Below are 21135 nucleotides of genomic sequence, written 5' to 3'. Positions count from 1 at the left end.
CGACTGCTCAGCTGGAAGGGCAGGGATCTCCTTAAGTTCTGAGAGGAAGGTCTTAAGTTTTAAAGGGCATCTTGGCCCCTTTCCCAGACTGGCAGAGAACTTTAACTGCCCAGCACCTTGTAGTGTCAGCTTTTTTCCGGACTCCAAATTCAGAGTGTTTTGTTTCAGACGCACATATAAGCGTACCCAGGGGCTTACCTATCAAACGAGGAGCTTTTGTTCATCACTGCATAAAATTTTTGTCTGAAGAGCTTTAACTGTTAGTCTTGCACTGGTCAATCGGGAACCCCTCCTGAGCCCCAGTTGTAGGTAGCATCAAGATAAAAGCCGCTCTGACTGCCTAACGGGATTGCCGAGGATCAGATGAGGTACGGAAGAGATACTGTTTGGCAAATGCTCTGCAGATGAAATTAAACTGTAAACATTGAGAATCAGTCCTATAGTCTGTTCTTGGTTTCCGCAGGACTTTTTTTTTTTTTAGGAGCTCATTAGTCACTCAGTTACAGAGAAGCCAAGACTGACTGCTGTTTATTAGATGAGAAGAGAGTATTTGACCAGAATGGACTGATTTTGTGGTATAATATATAGTTTAGATTATGGATAATTAGGTAGAAATTTAGGCACTCTACAGAGTTTAATTTTTAGTGTCATTCCACCACGTCTAGCCTCCTGTTTCGTTTTTGGAAGGTTGTTATGAACTTTGATGCTAGAGAATGTGATATCCAATGACTAGATAGTGCTTCTTATTAAGTTCATAGTTTGTAAGAACTATTTCAATAAACAAAGATTATCTACAAAGCACAATCACAAAGAAAAAAACTTAAAAGATTATCTGCCTTTAATAGTAGTAATTAATCTCCTCTTCTATTATTTATTCATTTATTTGAGACAGAGTCTCGCTCTGTGGTCCAAGCTGGAGTGCAGTGACGTGATCGCTGCTCACTGCAACCTCCACCTCCCAGGTTCAAGCAGTTCTCGTGCCTCAGCCTCCCGAGTAGCTGGGATTACAGGCATTTGCCACCACACTCGGCTAATTTTTGTATCTTTGGTAGAGACGGGGATTCACTGTGTTGGCCAGGCTGGTCTCGAACTCCTGACCTCAAGCCATCTGCCCGCCTCGGCCTCCTAAAGTGCAGGAATTACAGGTGTGAGGCAGGGCACCCAGCCCTTCCTCTTCTACTATTGAAAAGTATTTACAAATACATAATATTTTTATATTGAAAGTGCATCTTGTCCCATCATAGAAATACCCCAAATCAATTAAGAGACACGATAAAAATGATTTTTTTTTTTTTTTTTTTTTTTTTTTGCTGACAACTGTGAAAACTAAGAGGAAAAAAAATAGCTCAGCTGTCAGTGCCGGCCTTCCCTCCAGTTGAACCTTTTATTCTTCCCTGATGGTTGTAAGTTGGTGGGAGTAGTGCCCCCAAGACTGATATTCCAAAAAGAGCTTTAAGATGGACTGTAGATGATAGTGTTGAGTATCGTTTTCAGTCCTATACAGTGTTTGTTGAATCTGAATCTAATTCAGGTTTGAGTTTGTATTTAATATATCATAACTGTCACTCTACTTCTGTATCATTGTTTGGAAGCATTCTCTTCTGATTCCAGTAGAACTTAGCTGTTAATAACATAGACTTTAGATTTGTACCCGTTAAGGAGTTTGTGTTTTATTCTTCTGGTGAGAAGTCATTGGAGACTTTAGAGCAGGTGAATGCCATGTGATGCATCACATGATCTGAATGCTTTTGATGAACGTATCAGTGAATACAATCAATGAATTAAATTTATTGTAGTACTTTCATAAAATTAGGGGTGAATCTTTGACTGAATTGACTTATATTTGACATGTGGGTCCCCACTTGTTACGTCATCTTGGAAAAGTTACTTATCCTAAGGCTAAGTCTTTGTTTTTGTAAAATGAAAATACTACTACAACCTACCTTACGTGATTATTATAAGGATTGAATGCAATGACGAATGTCAAGTGTTTACTATAATGCATGAGACAGTGTACATACTCAAATGAAAAGCATTGTTGTTCATTATTAATAATTATCACCATATCAACCTAATCTAAGCATTGTTAAAGCATACTTATTGAGAATGGCCACTGTGTGATATCTGACAAGTACAGAGAAATCATAATCAGTTTTATTTTCACATTCAAGAGCTCCTGTGCCAGGCCCTGAGGTTTCTATCAAAAGTAAGGAAATATAAGAGAGTGGTACCAGAAGCTGAGTTTTCGGGGAAATAGGGAGATTTTGGTCAAAGGGTACACTTTAAGTTATAAGATAAATAAGTTCATGGCATTTAATGTACAGCATCAATGGTGATAGACGTATTATAAAAATACCTAGACCTTGTTTAAAATTTAAATATTACAAAAGAGTATGAAATGGAAAATAAACCTGTCTCTCACTCAGACCTTCATATTTCCCTTCTATAGGGAAAGTGGTATTATCAATTTCTTGTGTACCCTTCTGGGAATGACCATGCATATACATATATATCTTTTAAAAATACAAATGGTAACATGCTATAAGTCTATTAAAACTGTACTGGTTTATTCATTCATTTATTCAACAAGTATTTATTGGGTCCTAAATATTTGACAAGCAGTGTCCTAGGTGCTGGTGTACAGATGAACTCCGTGCTCTCACAGTGCTTACATTCTAGAGGGAAAACGAGCAATAAATATGTAACCAGATAACATATACTTTCCAATTAGTGCTAAATTCAAGAAAGAAAAATAAACCTAGTAAGGGATTGGAGAAGCAAAGGCAGGGTGACACTATTTTAGATAGATTCTTTAGGGAAAGCCTCTGTAAAGTGGCATTTGAAGAGACCTGAATAATGAAGTGAGGGATTACAATCTGCACATATCTGGAGGTAATGCCTGCCAGTAAGCAAAAATAAAAAAGCCAGGAGGCCAAAACAAGACTGAAGTGTTTTAGGAATGCTAAGAAAGTCATTGCAGCTGAAGCAGAATAATGAAGTGGGGAGACAGCAGTAGAAGTCATTGTCAGAGAGGTAGGCAGGGCCATATGTGGAATTTATAGGCCATGGTAAGGAGTTTGTATTTTATTCTTATGATGAGAAGTCATTGCATAGTTTGGAGCAGGTAAATGACATGCAATACATATCATGATCTGAATGCTTTTGAAGAAAGTATCAGTGCATACAATCAATGAATTAAATAAAATTTATTGTACTTGCATATAATTCGGGGTGAATCTTTAATCTGGGATGAGCACTAGCTACATATGTTATAAGTTAAAAATTGACCTGTTCAACTTGGCTTATTACCATGCAAGTATTCAGGATAAATAGATTTTAATACCTCATTAAACATTGCAGAGGCATGAGCTGTTCTACATAAATGAATCTTCCAGAAAATTGAATATTAGCTTTGCTAAGTAATAAAGTATTTTAACCACACTTAATGATGAAAATAAAACATGATCTTGCCATTTCTTTAATTTTCTAAACAAGAAATTGGGAACATTATTTCTTTCTTATTTTTTTCTTTTTGATGCCTCAGGGTTCTCATTGTGATTGCCTGTTGTTGTCAACTATTGTACTCTAATATGTTGTTTCTCTTGGAGATATACATTTTCTTTTTCCTTCTACTCTAAGTGAGTAAATTGCTTTTTGGGGTCTGTGAGCATTTTTTATAGTTTATTAATTCATTCATTGGTATATTTGAAAATTTACTATATACTAGACTCTCTACGAGAGAATAGGGATATAAAGTAAAAGTCTATTAACTGTCATTTCTTATTCTCTTGTACCCTTTTCTAATCATGCATAATAATCATAAAATTTTGGAGCTAGAAAAAGACTTTCCGTATCATATAATCTAACCCTTTTGTTTTACACATTAGCAAGTAAAGCCCCTTTCCTTAGCCCCTTCATTCTTCTTTTTTGATACCCTACTCTCTCTAGACTAGACAAATATTCTTCTTCAGGTTTAGTATCTATTATATAAAATGCTTGGTACCAGAAGTTTTTTTGAATTTTGGAATTTTTTTTTTTAATTTTTGCATTGTGCTTACTGGTTGAGGATCTCTAATCTGAAAATCCAAAATACTCTAATGAGCATTTCCTTTGAGTGTCATGTTGGTGCTCACAAAGTTTTAGATTTTAGATTTTCAAATTTGGAATGCTCAACCTGATTATAATGAATAATCACGTTGGAAGTATTTGTCTTTCATGTTTTAGTTCCACCAATGAAATCCTACCAGTTTGCTCTTTTGATTCTGTTCAGTAAATACCACTTAGGGGTAGATATGACAAAATTGATCAGAGGCTGTAATACTATCTTCTGAACAGCTGTCTGAAAAGAATTTGTGAATCCACACATTCTTGTGCAGATTTAAGAAATACGTTGGTTTGGTTCAGAAAGGCGGGACAACTCAAAGCGGGGGCTTCCAGGCTATAGGTAAATTTAAACATTTTCTGGTTGACAATTGGTTGAGTTTGTCTAAAGACCTGGGATTGATAGAAAGGAATGTTCAGGTTAAAAATAATTGTGGAGACCAAGTTTTATTTTGCAGAGGAAGCTCTCAGCAAATTTCAGAGAGAGAGAGCAGGTTGTAAAATGTTTCTCCGCAGAGCTAAAAGGGTGCCTGGCTTTTAGTTGATTATCTACTGGATCTGCAAAGAAAAGAGGAAAACAAAGAGGGAAGGGGATTATCTATAGAACGTGGACTTTTCCAACAAGAAACTTTGCAGGGCAATTTCAAGGCTTGGCAAGTAAATCTATTTTGGGTGTTAAATATTTTTTCTTTGTCTCATAATGTTATGCCAGAGTCAATTGAAAAGCAAGTCACAATATACGGGGTCAAATAAAACGCATCTGATGAAAATCCATGATTTATAGGGCGTGACTCCCCAGACCCCTTAGATAGGAATTTGGGCAAAATAAAAAATCAGAGTTTAGTCCTCATTCCTTTAGGTAATGGTCCAAATTTCTCCCTGGAATGTTACTTAAATAATCCCCTCATTATAGTCTTATAAAGCACTGTTAACCTTTTCCCTATAATAGCACTTGTCACAGTTATACCTTTACATGTTTGTGTCAATATTTTATTAATATCTGTTTCCCTCACTACACTGTAAATAATAATAGCAAACACTTGTAGTTCATACTCTGTACAAAGTATTGTTCTAAGTGTGTAATCTTTACAACTTTATGAGATAGGTACTGTTGTTAGTCTTACTTTACAGATGGGGAAGCTGAGCCACAAGGAGGTTAAGTAACTTATCCACTATCACAGTCAGTACGTCATAGAGCTGGGATTTTAACCTAGGCTGCCTGGCTCCAACATGTAATAGTTGTCATGAATTAATTAACTAATTAATTAGGGAGGGATATCCTCCAGCCTTGAGATTCTAAGGTTTATTTTGAAATAATCACTTAGTATTTTATGTTTACTTTGTTAACACTTTCATTTATGTATATTTAATCTATCATTTAAAAATAGTATATCTGTTAAAATACTGTTGAATATTTCTAAAAGCTTTTAGAAATGTGTATAGGAGATAGTTTTTGTTATCACAAGAAATATGGGACACTGCTGGCCTTTAATAGACAGGGGAGAGAAATGCCAAACATCCTCTAATAGGGCAGTTCTAAATGCCCTATAACAGGGCAGTTCTAAGCAAGGAAGAATTGGCCTACCCAAAGTGCTAGTCATAAGCCCATTGAGAAAAACTCAAAAGATGAACTCAGTCTCTTTGGCAAGAAGAAGCAGGAGTGGGGCAGATAGGAAGAGAATTGGTATTTACTGAATACCTTAATACTTACCTCTTTTAGCCTTTGCAACAAACATTGAGGTATTATTATCTCTTTTATACAAATAGAAACCTGAGACTCACGGGGTTAAGTAATTTGTCCAAGGTCATAAAAGTGAGGTGTAGGTGCTTTGTGACACTTGGCTAGACGGAAGCTCAGGGATGAAAAACAAAGTAGTAATTCACCTGGGACCTGACTTAGAATCCAAATGACCATCCCTTCCTTTTCAGTATTCTATTTTTGGCCAAAGACAGAGTCCTAAAAAGGCAAAGATATGTCTAGCATCTACTGCTTTTAGATTCCTTTGAATTCTGTCCTTATTTGAATTCTGTCCGAAAGTATATGGCTAAGTGGTTTTGTGACATATTTCAGCTTGAATATTGCTATTTCTCCCATTAAAAAAAAAATACAAACAAAACATCTTGACACCACCCCCCCCCCCCTTCACTCACACCATTTTTCTCCTCCCTTTGAAACAGTCCTTTCCATATACCTTGTCTATGGATCTTCTCCTTTCGGGTTTTTTCCCCACTACTGCCCCAAAATTGCTTTTCTCGATGGCCTCTGTGTTAGTAAATCCCATGGTTAATTCTCAGTAAGTACTTGACCTATTAGCAGTATTTAACACAATAGATCGCTGTTTCCTCCTTCATTTAGGATTTCCCAAAAGTTTTTAAAGCTTAATACTGCATTAAGACTGAGGACAGCCTTTATTTTCTTATTTTCTTAACTTCCACCTGCCCTGACATTTCCACCTGGATGTCTGTCAAAACTCTGAGACTTAAGATATCCAAAACTGAACTGATCTGACCCTGCCTCCCACCACTTCCCGCCCTGCTGAAAAAAGCCCTGCTTCTTATTTCCATCTCAGTTGGTGACTACTTTATCCTTCTAATTCTCAAGCCAAAAACCTTGGAGTTATTCTTCAATCCTGTCTGTCTCTTTCACTCTACATCTACCTGTCAGTAAATTCTGTCACCTTTACCCTCAGAATACACCCATAATCTGACCACTTAACCACCTCTGCTGCCACTACCCTATTCTGAGCTGACAGAGTTGTCTCTTGTCTACATTACTTCAATAGACTAGTCTATTATATTATCCACATAGCAGTGAGAGTGATAGATTATGTCACTCCTGTGCTCAAAACGACTTCCAATTGTTCTTTGTCTTACTCAGAGTACAAGCCAAAGTTCTTTTAATGGCCTCCATTTCTCCTCTCATGTCTTACTACACTCCCCTTTGCTCACTCCATTCTGGCCAACATAAAGTAGCACCCTGGGTCCTTCTCTCTATGGGGAAACGCTTCCTACAATACCTGTATGACTAACTCCCTCACCTCCTTCAAGTCCTTACTTAAATGTTGTTTTGGGTGAATTTATTATTTTTGTCTCTTTTATTTTAACTTACAAATGACAAAAAAAATGTGTAAGTTTATAGGATACAATGTAATGTTTTGATACATGTGTACACAGTGGAATGAGCATATCAGGCTAATTAATTAACATATCCATCACCTCACATACCATTTTTTTGTTGTGAGAACATTTAAAATGTACTCTTAGCAATTAACCATGGTCACCTTGCTGTGCAATAGATCACCAAAACTATTCCTCTTGTATAACTGAAACTTTGTACCCTTTGACCAACATTTCCCCTTTTACCACCCACCCCACCCTCCTCAGCCTCTGGTAACCATTACTCTACTTCTCTGTGTTCATATTTTTAGATTCTGCATAAAAGTGAGATCATGTGATATTTGTCTTTTTGTACCTGGCTTATTTTACTTAGCATAATGCCCTCTAGATTCATTCATGTCGTCATAAATGACAGAATTTTAGTCTTTTTTAAGGCTGAATAGTATTTCATTGAGTGCATATACCACATTTTTTCGATCTATTTATCTGTTGATAGGCACTTAGATTGTTTATATATCTTAGTTATTGTGAATAATGTTGTAGCGAACATGGCAGGGCAAATATCTCTTCAACATACTGATTTTAATTCCTTTGGATATATACTCAGAAGTGGGATTGCAGGATCGTCCTAAGTCTCACCTCCTTTTGGTCCTTACTCAGATCTTGTTGTTTTGGGGTGTTTTATTTTGTTTTGTGGTTTGGGTTTTTTTGTCTTTTTTTTTGTTGTTCTTTGTTTTTTTGTTTTGGTTTTTGGGTCTGCAGATTCTAGAGTATTTTCTGGATAGTTGAGACTTCCAAATTATTGATCTTTGTTACTTTGTTTACTTTTCCTCTTTGCATGTGAACCAGTCATAAAATCAGACCATAATTTTTAAACCTGCTATCATTGATTCCTTAAACTTGCACACAATTAGAAAACAGAGAGTAGGATCTATATTCAGAGACTAGGTCTCTGAATACACCAAGGAGTCTATGCCATCTCTATCACCTTCAGACCTGAGCTATCTAGTTGAATGCATCCTTGAAACTATTTTTAACCCTATGGGCCTCTGAGATACAGGTAGAGACCAGCCTGGGTGTATCACTTTCCACTGCCAAGGGGCTTGCAGCCAAGATCACTTTTACTAAAAATAGTTCACAAGCTAAGGCTCTCCAATCATACCTTGATATGGTTCTGGGAGATCCTTTTCTATTCATTCCCATGACCTAAGCTGAAATAGTGCTGGAGGGCTTGTGAAAATCAAATCTGGGTTTTAGGATAGCATATCTGTGATTATATATGGTTCAGCTATAGTATTTGAGTTTAAGCCAAATATCCTACTAATATTTCAGGTAAAGAGATTTTTATCGTAGTTTTGTGTACGTATGTGCCATTTAATTGTTTGTTTTAGGGTACTTAAGTGCATATGTGTGTATGTGTGCATATATTTTGTGTGTGTTGTGTGTGCATACGTATATATGTATTTTTCCCCCAGTGTTTACCTAGTGAGTGAAACAGAATTATTAACATCTTTTTTGAATGAATACTACATGCCAGTTGTTTTGCATGAAAGTAAAAACTGATATTAAAACTTTATTTTCTTTTTTAATTTCAGAGAAGTATTCAAGTATTTATACAGATAGGAATCAAGATAATCAACAATGTCTGTCACTGAGGAAGACCTGTGCCACCATATGAAAGTAGTAGTTCGTGTACGTCCGGAAAACACTAAAGAAAAAGCAGCTGGATTTCATAAAGTGGTTCATGTTGTGGATAAACATATCCTAGTTTTTGATCCCAAACAAGAAGAAGTCAGTTTTTTCCATGGAAAGAAAACTACAAATCAAAATGTTATAAAGAGACAAAATAAGGATCTTAAATTTGTATTTGATGCTGTTTTTGATGAAACGTCAACTCAGTCAGAAGTTTTTGAACACACTACTAAGCCAATTCTTCGTAGTTTTTTGAATGGATATAATTGCACAGGTATTTGTTTCAATTTGGGATTTAATTTCTCTATCCGATTTCACTTTTGCATTAGGAGGGACATCTACTTGACCCTTCTAAATATAATCAAATTTAAGGAGCTTGTATGCTAAAAATTCTTAAGAAATTCAATAGACTTGAACTGTAAATATAGACTTTCTTTGAAATTTTAGTTATCATATATAACTTATACATCATTTGTAAACCTTTCTCTTCCAGGGCCTTACTGTGGCCCCTATAGACATCTGTCCTTTCAGTTGCCCATGTTATTAAACCACATGCTTATTGCAATTAACATCAGTTTTCTCATAATCTGTATTTATAACTTTTCCCACAGCTTACCTATGTAATTATCTATTCCTGGAGAGTAGTCAGACATTTCTGAACATTTGACAGTTTCTTTTCAGCAGTTTTTCTTCATGGCACATTGAAATAAAAATGTTTAAGTTGGCGAAGGATAGGAGGAGACTGAGGATCAAAAAACTACCTATGGGGTACTACACTCCTTACCTGAGTGATGAAAAAATCTGTACACTAAACCCCGCAGCATGCAATTTACCCATGTAACAAACCTGCATTGTACCCCCAAACCTAAAATAAAAATTGGAAAGGGGGTAAAAGTGTTAAGATCCCATGTTAATTATCTCATGCCCTTTAGCTCATTGTTAGCCCAAGAAGCATCTTTAGTGCTTTTTTTGGCCTTTCAAGAAAGCCATGTTGATTTCCTTTAAAAAAAAAAAAAAAAAAAGAGAGAGAGAGAGAGAGATACCCAAGATGCAAAATGGCCAGTTTTTCAGTGCCTACCAGGCACTAAACACCATTATTAATATCTTATTTTTGTAATTATTAGTATTTATGATATTTTCCCCAAGACAGCTCACAACTATAACATGTTTCACTGTCTTTTCCTGATTCATTTCAGTTTTATCATGGAAGACATACCCTCTTGATCAAGTAAGGATGGAGTGTGGTTTATTGATTGGTACTACTGTGATTCCCATTTTTAAGAAGATATTCTTTTCCTCTTTCATGAAACTTCATATGTCTCTAGAGATTTTGAAATCTTCTTAACTCTAAGAAAAAAAGTAGACTCTCTATCAAACTACTATTGAATTTTTGGTTTCTTTTTGGCTTTCTTTATATTCTTACCCTGTCTTTAAGACAGCTTAAGAATAAGCCATTTTAAACCTTCCTTATATACCAGCTTACATAAAATAGAACAAAGTAAAATATACACCATCTTAATTCATCCTACTGAAAAGTATTTTTGTGGTTTGTTAACATTTGGTTTAGCAGACAGATTGAATTTATAAAAATATTTTCAACCAATAATGATATGAGAAGTTATTGCCTTAACTGATTATTGTATTGGGTATTTACCATATGTAATTCACAGAGTGGATTTTTTTCTTTTTCTTTGTCTTTTTTTTTTTTTTTTTTTTTTTTTTTTGATGAAGTCTTGCTGTGTTGCCCAGGCTGGAGTGCGCTGGTGCAATCACAGCTCACTGCAATGATATGAGAAGTTATTGCCTTAACTGATTATTGTATTGGGTATTTACCATATGTAATTCACAGAGTGGATTTTTTTCTTTTTGTCTTTTTTTTTTTTTTTTTTTTTTGATGAAGTCTTGCTGTGTTGCCCAGGCTGGAGTGCGCTGGTGCAATCACAGCTCACTGCAGCCTCAACCTGCTGGGCTTAAGCAATCCTCCCATCTCAGCCTCCTGAATAGCTGGACTACAGGAATGAGCCACTGCCCTCAGCTAATTTTTTGAAAATTTTTGTGGATACAGGGTCTCACTGTGTTGCCCAGGCTGGTCTCAAACTCCTGGGCTCAAGCAATCCTCCCACCTTAGCTGTCCAAAGTACTGGGATTGTAGGGATGAGCCACCGAGCCTGGCCCACAGAGTGGATTTTTTATACATTTGAAGAAACTCACATGACTTTCTCGTACTGAATAGAATCTAGGAAACAAAGTAATTCACCTAAAACAAAAACTTAAAAAGGAATCTTATAAATGGCATCTATCTGGTATTTATTCAAGTACCTGCTTTGTGGCAAGTGATTTGTTAGGTGATAAGGATACATGGCCTCTGCCTTGGTGGAGCACTCAATTGGAAATACAGTGTGATACATGCCAGAAGAGAGGGATGTGGATATGCAGCATATACTAAGGGCTGAAGTGAAAGAGTGGATGTGTCTGCCTAGGACAATGAGGGAAGGCAGAGAAAAATGATATTTGTGCTGAGCATTTAGAAGCAGGTGGAAGTTTTCCAGCTGGATCAAGTAGAGGGACTCCTCAGAACAAAGACAGCAGAGTAGAAAGAGCAGCAAATGCTGAGAGTATTGAATAATTAAGTATCCCTAGATCACAGCAAGGAAGCAGTAGGCTGGCAAAATAAGCAGGCACCCTCTGAGTGCTTTATAATATTCCAAAGTGAGGAATTTGAACTTATGTAAACCTGGAACAATTAAGAAGGTTTAACGTATTCCAATTTCTTTTTCATAAAGATGACTACAAATTGCAAAGGATAAAGAAGATGGAAGATGAAGACTAATCTGTAGGGAGATTTTAAGATTGCTTTGAAAGAGTGGTTGTTAGAGTGGGGGGCCGGGGGTAGTGATACCATTTATCAGAATAAAGAACATAGGAGTAAGAGTAGATTTGTGGTAACATTCCCAGGTTTTAAGGATAAGACTATAATTTTGGATTTGTAGGGTTTAAAGATACTGTTCAGGATATCCAGATGGAACTATCCACTAGATAGTAGATATAATAGAGTTATATTTCATAACAAAGAGTTTTGATCCCTTTCTTAAAAACTCAGTACTTGCCTATGGTGCCACTGGTGCTGGGAAGACCCACACTATGCTAGGATCAGCTGATGAACCTGGAGTGATGTATCTAACAATGTTACACCTTTACAAATGCATGGATGAGATTAAAGAAGAGAAAATATGTAGTACTGCAGTTTCATATCTGGAGGTAAGTTGGGAATTTAGATTAATCAATAGTTTTGGGAAATCATTGACATGATTCATACAAATGATTTTATTATATAAGAGTTTTCCGGTGAATATATAAAATCATTAACATTCCTTGTCTTGAATATTTGTTATGCATCTTTTTCTGTTAATTTTTTTTTTTTTTTTTACTTTGGCAAAATTTCAGACTTATAGAGAAGTTGCAACAATAGTACAAAGGACTTCCAGATACCCTTCATACAGATCCCCCATATGTTAGCATTTTACTGCATTTGCTTTCTATGTGTGTGTATACATTTCTTTCTTTCTGAGCTAGGTTGCAGACTTGTAAAAACAGGACTTTTTAAAAGTAACTGCTAAATAGGTACCAAAATCAGGAAATTAGCAATGATACAATATAATTATCTGTAGATCTTAGTGAGATTTTGCTAGTTATTTCATTAATACCCTTTATTGTAAAAGAAAATTGTATTCAGTTGTTATATCTTAGTCTCCTTAATCTGTAATTTTTTGTCTTTTATAACACTGCCATAAAAATCCTCAGTTTGGATTTATCATGATTAGATTCAGATTATGCACTGACAGTAACACAAGCAAAGTGATGTTCACTTCTTACTGCATCAAAAAAGGCTTAAGCCGTTGATTAGTCCCCATACTGGGAATATTAACTTTGATCAGTTTTATTATGCTGTGGTCTGTAGAGTTTCTCCACTTTGAAGATACGTTTTACCATTTATAATTAGTAAGTACTATGTATGTAGACAATGTAAATATTCCTTACTCCTCAAACTTTTATCTATTGTTATTAGTATCCACTGATGATTGGTGACTGAATCAATTACTATTATGATGGTAGATGATGGTGATTTTTAAATTCCATCATTTCTTGTACATTTCTTTATTGACTTTCTACTATAAGGAAGAGTTTTCCCCTTATTATATCAGCCTCCTGCATTTTTACTTTATTGAATAGATTATAATCCCTTTCTGTAATCATTTTTTGTATGTTCAAATTGTGTAAGATTTGGCTAGTTGAGACTTCTTCATGTTGTCTCTTGTGTCCTTTTGAAATACCCCATCATTCTTTGAGGCCTTCTACCCTCTTAATAGTCAACAAATGGTAACTAAGTGGCAGACACTCTAACTTTGCATTCAAATAGTGTTTCAGAAACCAGTGCAGAAACATAAAAACCCTGATTTCATTGCCTATTTATTTCTGGTGCCATAAAATTTCTCTCTTATTAACATCTTGTAGTTTGGTCCCTACTTAGAATTTCTTCCAAAGATTGATTAAAATCATATATGTTGCTAAAAATTTCTTCATTAGAACTTATAGATAAAAAAGAAGTAAAACTCATTTTCTTTGGTTGGTTAACTATGAAAAGAATTGTTCTGAACTCAATTGGGAAAAGACGGTGCCAGCATTCATTATTTTTTCCTTAGATCCTTTTTATAACTGGGAGAATTTTGAAGTTTGGTTATTTTCACAATTTTTATTTTTTCTTTTAATCTACTTTCATATTATTAATGATAAGGCAGTGTATAATATGGTTTTCTACTCAAGCTGTGCACCAGAATTGCCTATAGAACTTTTTAAAAATAGGCCTAGGCCTCACACTTGGGATATTTTAATTTAGCAGGTCTGGGGTGTGACTGAGGCATCTGTGTTTTTTAAATGCTCCTTGGTGAGTGTCATACATAGACCAGCTTGAGGACAATTATTCTAATTTTTGATTTGTTATGATTGAAGTGGGTAAGGGGAAGCAATAGTAAAGTGACTGCTGCTCATCAAAAAGATATGATTTAAAAATATTTCTTCACATTATCATTTTACTACTTTTAAGGGTTTATTACATTCTAACGCCTATCATTCATTGTAGAGAATTGTACCAGCAATGAATTATCACTATGAGCTACTTATTAGAACACAGAAGGAAATAACACAAAATAATTTTTTAGAGACTAAATTTTGTTATGTTTTTTTCTTAAATCTTGTCAGTAATAGTTGTAATTGTCATTTGGTTAGCAAGTAATAAACTTTATACCTTTAATAAATTCATAAAATCGGGTCACTAGTACTACATAGAAATGTGTTACTTATAAAAATTACTTTTTAAAAAATGGCCAGAGATATAAACTACAGATGTGTATTCAGTATGATGCAGTAGAGTGAAGCTGTCTAGGCTCCAGTTCCTACTCTGCTAATACCTTTATGACCATGGACAAATCATTTAACCTCTCAGAGTCTTAGTTCCCTCATCATTCAAATGGGTCTCCTTTTGAAATTTATTATTAGTAATTATATGTCAAAATTAATGTAATTGAAGGATAACCGAAACAAATACCACCTGTCCTTGGTATGGGTTTTCTGTAACATTTAAGCTCTAAAATTTCAAAAGTTTGGACTACTTGGACATTGTGAAATAATAGATATCTTCCACAGTAAGAACCATGCCATCTCCATACAACCTGCATTTCCCAGAGTTTCCCAGTACCGTGTGTTCCATACATTTCCTGAAAATAAGAAAATGGGCTGGGCGCGGTGGCTCACGCCTGTAATCCCAGCACTTTGGGAGGCCGAGGTGGGCGGATCACGAGGTCAGGAGATCAAGACCATCCTGGCTAACATGGTGAAACCCCGTCTCCACTAAAAATACAAAAAATTAGCCAGGCGTGGTGGCGGGCGCCAGTAGTCCCAGCTACTGGGGAGGCTGAGGCAGCAGAATGGCGAGAACCCGGGAGGCGGAGCTTGCAGTGAGCCGAGATTGCGCCACTGCACTCCAGCCTGGGAGACAGCGAGACTCCGTCTCAAAAAAAAAGAAAAGAAGAAAATGCACTTCAGCTATCTTACTTATCTCTGTTTCACCATAGTCATCAAGGCAGGAATTATGAGTGAGGGGATGACTCCAACTTTAAGTTTCAATTTCAAACCTAGGTAATCAAACTCTTCAATTTTCTGGAATGATAGAAAATTAATGGCAACATGAGATCGAAGGTATGAGGTGAATAAAAGTGAGGTGCTGCTTGTCTTTAGGATAAAATTCTAATAACTTTAAATTAGCAGTGTATGTGTGATGTAATCACCATTTTTTTTTTTACATCAATGCTAAAGCAGTTCTTTTTATTTTAAGGTATATAATGAACAGATTCGTGATCTCTTAGTAAATTCGGGGCCACTTGCTGTCCGGGAAGATACCCAAAAAGGGGTGGTCGTTCATGGACTTACTTTACACCAGGTATGTATATAAACATCTTTTTCCCTGTTAGAATAGCAAATGTGACTATTAAGCTATTTTCACCAGCCATGCACTTACTTTCCATCCTGTTTGAGAAAAAAAACTAATGAGGTACAGAATTTAAATGATTAGGGTATATTTTTAGTCTTATTTTGTTTTCTTTTAAAATAGAGTGAACTTTTTAAAAACATTTTTTAAATTTTATTTTTAAATTTTAATCTACATATGTATGTATGTATGTATGTATGTATGTATGTATGTATGTATGTATTTATTTATTTATTTTGTGACCGGGCTATGAGACTGGCTAATTTTTGTATTTTTGGTAGAAAGCGGGAGTTCACCATGTTATTCAAGCTGGTCTCAAACTCTGGGGCTCAAGATCTGCCTGCCTCAGCCTCCCAATGAGTGAGCTTTTCTTTCAAAAATCTGCTTGAACATTTAATGTCATATTATTCTACTCAATAGACTCCACTCCTGAGAAACTAGATTTTATCTTTTATTCTTCATATAAACACACACAATACTAAGCAGATGAGACAAAGTTAGTATTTAATAGGATTGAATTTATAGAAAACATTTTCTTTTACCTTTAAATCTTTTTGTTTTTTGAACATTTATTGAAAAATTTAAAGATATATTGCTGCTTTTTAAATTTTGCTTCTACTTAAACTTCTCCAGCCCAAATCCTCAGAAGAAATTTTACATTTATTGGATAATGGAAACAAAAACAGGACACAACATCCCACTGATATGAATGCCACATCTTCTCGTTCTCATGCTGTTTTCCAAGTAAGAGGCCACTAGACTATCACTCTTAAAATTGGATTTAAAATAAATGAAGCTAAATTCATGAATCATCATTTTCATACATGTGAAAAAAATCTGTCTGTAGACTTCACTTGTCAGTACTTTCCTTTATAGCTTTGAAAAGTTTCTGTCACCAAGAGTATTTATAATTGAGATGCTTAAAAATACAAAATTTCTACCTTTGTAAACATACAGGAGGATAAAGTTGTAGTAATAAAAGTTGTTTTGTTTTTGCTGAAAATATTTAATCTTTCCAATAAATAATCTTATATTCACAGTAAAACTTATCTCTATAAATCTAGACTTGTAGAACTAATAATTTGGGAACATACTGATTCATCTTTAAAAGATTTCACCATAAGGACCATGTAAATAGTCGCATTCCTTAAGGAAGTATGATTCAGTTGGCACAGTACGTCTTAGGAATACAATTCCAGAAAGAGCTAAAGCTTAGGTTAATAGCTATTATTTCTTATAGTTTCTAGTCCTTTTAATACCCAAATGATAATATAAAGCTTCTTTTAGTATTATGCCATCTGAGATACATCTTATAAGAAAGAAATTGTTATAGTTGAAAGAATTGATATTGAAGGCAATCAAACCATTCATATAGTCCCTGGTCAACAAAAATTTCATTAATCTTTTTTGTTCTTACCACTAACTCTTCGGTTATTAATAGTCTTGAGAGAAATGTTTCTCTGTGAAACTGAGATGTCTCTGAAATATCTTAGATCCTGCTTTATAAAACAATTTAATAAATGGGTTTATAATTAAGTAATATCTTATTTTCCTCATCTTTTGTTTGCCACCTAATGTAGTTCAGATAATCCTTACAGAGTAGCTTAAAATATTTGAATAAATTATGCTTTACTAGGCAGTTGAAAATGACAAGTAGACTTTACTGTATAGTCATGTGCCGCATAACGACATTTCAGTCAGCAACAGTCCACATATACAACAGTGGTCCCGTAAGATTACAACAGAGCTGAAAAGTTCCTATTCATCTAGTGATGTCATACTCATCATAATGTCGTGGCGTAACACATTACTCAAATGTTTGTGGTGGTGTTGGTGTAAACGAACCTGCACTGCCAGTCATATGAAAATATAGTACATACAATTATGTACAGTACATGAGACTTGGTAATAAATGACTGTGTTACTGGTTTATGTATTTACTTTTTATTGTTATTTTAGAGTATGCTCCTACTTATTACCCCAAAAGCAGTCTGCTACATTCTGTTTACCAAGTCTGTGGATTTTATCATTTTCTCTCATGTTTGATTTATGATATTTTCACAATGAGGAAGTCACCTAACAGTGCATTTCTCAGAAAGTAGCTGTGTTGTTAAGTGATGCAAGACTGTACTATCTTTTTTATATATGATATTTTAATTATGAGGACATATACAAGTTTGGGGGATTAGAATAAATTTACTCTTCAGTTTGGATCAAGATTCGAATTCAGCTTCCCTTGAGGGGCAATCTCTAGATACATGCAAGGCATTCTAACGAGTAGCTTTGGTTTTTTCTTAGGAACGTTATTTCTATAGGACCTGTGTTTCTAACCATCACCTCTGATAATTCCATGTCCTGGTTCAAGGGGTACCAGAATACAAATGGAAGTTTTGATCTTCTGTCAAGTCAAGAGTTATTTTTCCTCTGGTACACATATAGAAAGTCTTTTCATTTTTATATTTTTCTCAGCTATGGTGATTACTTATAGTGCTCTTAAATATCAATTAGATTATACCTTGTTCAGTTGTTTTTTAAAATGAAAATAATTTTGATTTTGTGCTCTATTAAAGTATATATTTCCCTTTTAATTTTGTTAAATCTTATCCTCATTTTTTTCTATTTTGTAATTTCAAAAAGATTTACTTGCGACAACAAGACAAAACAGCAAGTATCAATCAAAATGTCCGTATTGCCAAGATGTCACTCATTGACCTGGCAGGATCTGAGCGAGCAAGTACTTCCGGTGCTAAGGGGACCCGATTTGTAGAAGGCACAAATATTAATAGATCACTTTTAGCTCTTGGGAATGTCATCAATGCCTTAGCAGATTCAAAGGTAGGCATTATATGTTTATTTGTTAAATAGTTTGAAATATTGAAATAGATAAGAAAGATACTATTTAATATGATTTTGTTTTAAACGTCTGGTATATATCACATTTCAAGGGTATATCAGTAATGTTAATATATAGATCAAAGACCTCAGAAAACCTAGTGTATTAAACTGATTTTTATTTCTTTTTTAATTTCCAGTTTTATAATGAGAATTGGTTAAATAGAAAGTAATGAATACCAGATTGATAGTTAATATTTTATGGTACATTCTCATCACTTATTTTGAACTTGGTTTTTAAAGTGATCACTACACAGCAAACATGTTAATTAAATTGGCATGAAGACAAACTAACCATATTTTTAAAAACTAAATTCTGTTGTTTAGTATTTTATATATTATAAAATACGGTTAAGTATTAAAGAGTGTTGATTTTTTTTTAAGGGGGGTTTAAGTTATAAAATGTCATGAAATCACCTAATAAGATAATGTTTACTAGATGTTTCTGGGCATATTTAAATATAGTTTACATATACCGTATGCCAGACGTGCTTACCTAGAACACAGTGTATTTCACAACATAGATATTTGTAAAAATGACATCCTTTCAAAAAAATTATAATATGGCAATTTAAGTTAAACCATACTCGAAAGCTTTAGCTTGTTAAACTGTTCGAAAAGCTCATCACTAGTCATTAGAAAAATGCAAATCAAAACCACAATGAGATACCATCTCCTGCCAGTTAGAATGGCGATCATTAAAAAGTCAGGAAACAACAGATGCTGGAGAGGATGTGGAGAAATAGGAACACTTTTACACTGTTGGTGGGAGTGTAAATTAGTTGAACCATTGTGGAAGACAGTGTGGCGATTCCTCAAGGATCTAGAACCAGAAATACCATTTGACCCAGCCATCCCATTACTGGGTATATACACCCAAAGAATTATAAATCATTACTAGAAAGACACATGCACACCTATGTTTATTGCAGCACTATTCACAGTAGCAAAGACTTGAAACCAACCCAAATGCCCATCAATGATAGACTAGATAAAGAAAATGTGGCACATATACACCATGCAATACTATGCAGCCATGAAAAAGGATGAGTTCATGTCCTTTACAGGCACATGAATTAAGCTAGAAACCATCATTCTCAGCAAACTAACACAGGAACAGAAAACCAAACACTGCATAGCAGGTTCTCACTCATAAGTGGGAGTTGAACAATGAGAACACATGGACACAGGGAAGGGAACATTACACGCCAGGCAGGGCCTGTCAGGGGGTGTGGGGGCTAGGGGAGGGATAGCATTAGGAGAAATACCTAATGTAGATTACAGGTTGATGGGTGCAGCAAACCACCATGGCACATGTATACCTATGTAAGAAACCTGCACGTTCTGCACATGTATCCCAGAACTTAAAATATAATTTAAAAATTAAATTTAATTTTTTTAAAAAAGCTTTGGCTTGTTAAACTGTTCAAAATGTTACCTTTGATTTAGAATAAGTATATTAAAATAATTGGAGCAGATTTTTTTTAAAAAAAGGCAAATTACTGAAGTCACATGAAGATTGCAAAAGCAAGATATCTTTTATATTCTGAGTTAAAATCTCAAACTTGTAAGCAGACAGCATGACACAGAGACGGATTTTGTAAACTTAAGCCATTCATAAGATTTTTGCCATGTGAACTAATCTATAATTTTTTAATAATGACTCCTATTGAGTCATTTGTGAGTCAATGTTTAATATATGTCTTGTACATGTAAAATCACTTAAAATAGCACCAGCAGTGCATATTTCACACTGTTTGGGAAAGACTGCTATGGTGGAAGCACATTGCTACTGAGAATTGGGGGAACTAGGACCTATTTCTGGCTCTTTGAACTACTAGCTTTGTGACCCTAGTCAAATCATTTCACTTTATGCTTAGCTTCAATTTCCTGTTTTGCAATATGAAAGATATACATTGGATAACATTAGGTTGCTTTTAGCTTAACATTGTAAAGAATCTGTTCTTATATAAACGTTCTACTTTCTGGAAAATTTATTTGTTACTTCAAAATCAGAAACAAAACTTAACAAAATTTATTTGTTACTTTTACTTTTTTCTTTTTAGGTAAAAGAAAATCTTGAAGTATTAGGTTCTTTTAGAACACTATAGTGATTTCAGGAGAAATGTCTGTAACATTGTAATTATAATTTATTTCATATCGATATTAGATGGTTATTTAAGGAGAAAAGTAGCTCTAAGCCATGCAGAGTTATTATTCCTCTAGTATATTTGTATAGGACATCTGTTTACTTTTGTGTTTTAATTTTTTTCAATGATTGGAAATATTTTTAAATAGACATTTTCAAATAGTTTTAGATTTACAGAAAAGTTACTAAGATGATACAGAAAGATTTTGTTAAATATGCTCCACACCTGGTTTTCCCTATTGTTTTTTATATTAATATGGTACATATATCACAACTAATGAACCAATATTAATGTATTATTTTATTTTGAACTAAAGTTCATACTTACTCAGATGCAGATATTTTTAAATATGATATTTGTTTCATATATTCACTGAATAATCCTGTAAGATTCTTTGTCATCACCTCAATCACCAATTATAAGTCTGGATAAAATTGGGTAGCGCTTAAGTTCTTATAGTGAAGTGTAGGGTCAAGCCCTACGGGACTTGGCAGGTGTCCTCCCCGTGTGCGGAGATGAGAGATTGTAATAAATAAAGACACAAGACAAAGAGATAAAGAGAAAACAGCTGGGCCCCAGGGGACCACTACCATCAAGACACGGAGACCGGTAGTGGCCCCGAACAGCTGGGCGCGCTGATAT

At 34.7% G+C, this 21135-nt stretch overlaps 1 protein-coding gene across 5 annotated transcripts in view; it reads left to right on the top strand.

The window, feature by feature from the left end:
* KIF18A (kinesin family member 18A) overlaps nt 1–21135 on the top strand; it is an 87832-nt gene that overhangs the window by 498 nt on the left and 66199 nt on the right. For 3 of the 5 annotated variants that reach the window (XM_016920599.4, XM_001138250.5, XM_016920598.4), the window contains exons 2-6: nt 8814–9184; nt 12011–12168; nt 15299–15403; nt 16085–16195; nt 18089–18286. In XM_016920599.4, coding sequence (XP_016776088.1) covers nt 8860–9184; nt 12011–12168; nt 15299–15403; nt 16085–16195; nt 18089–18286 — 897 coding nt within the window. In that variant the 5' untranslated portion in view covers nt 8814–8859. The remainder of the gene's footprint in view (nt 1–8813; nt 9185–12010; nt 12169–15298; nt 15404–16084; nt 16196–18088; nt 18287–21135) is intronic. The other 2 variants (XM_009460131.4, XM_063783952.1) reach the window with 1 other exon arrangement.

The sequence above is a fragment of the Pan troglodytes genome, chromosome 9, assembly GCF_028858775.2.
Source record: "Pan troglodytes isolate AG18354 chromosome 9, NHGRI_mPanTro3-v2.0_pri, whole genome shotgun sequence".
Classification (NCBI taxonomy): domain Eukaryota; kingdom Metazoa; phylum Chordata; class Mammalia; order Primates; family Hominidae; genus Pan; species Pan troglodytes.
The sequence above is the reverse complement of the archived record's forward strand: the minus strand, read 5'-3'. Positions and strand labels throughout refer to the sequence as shown.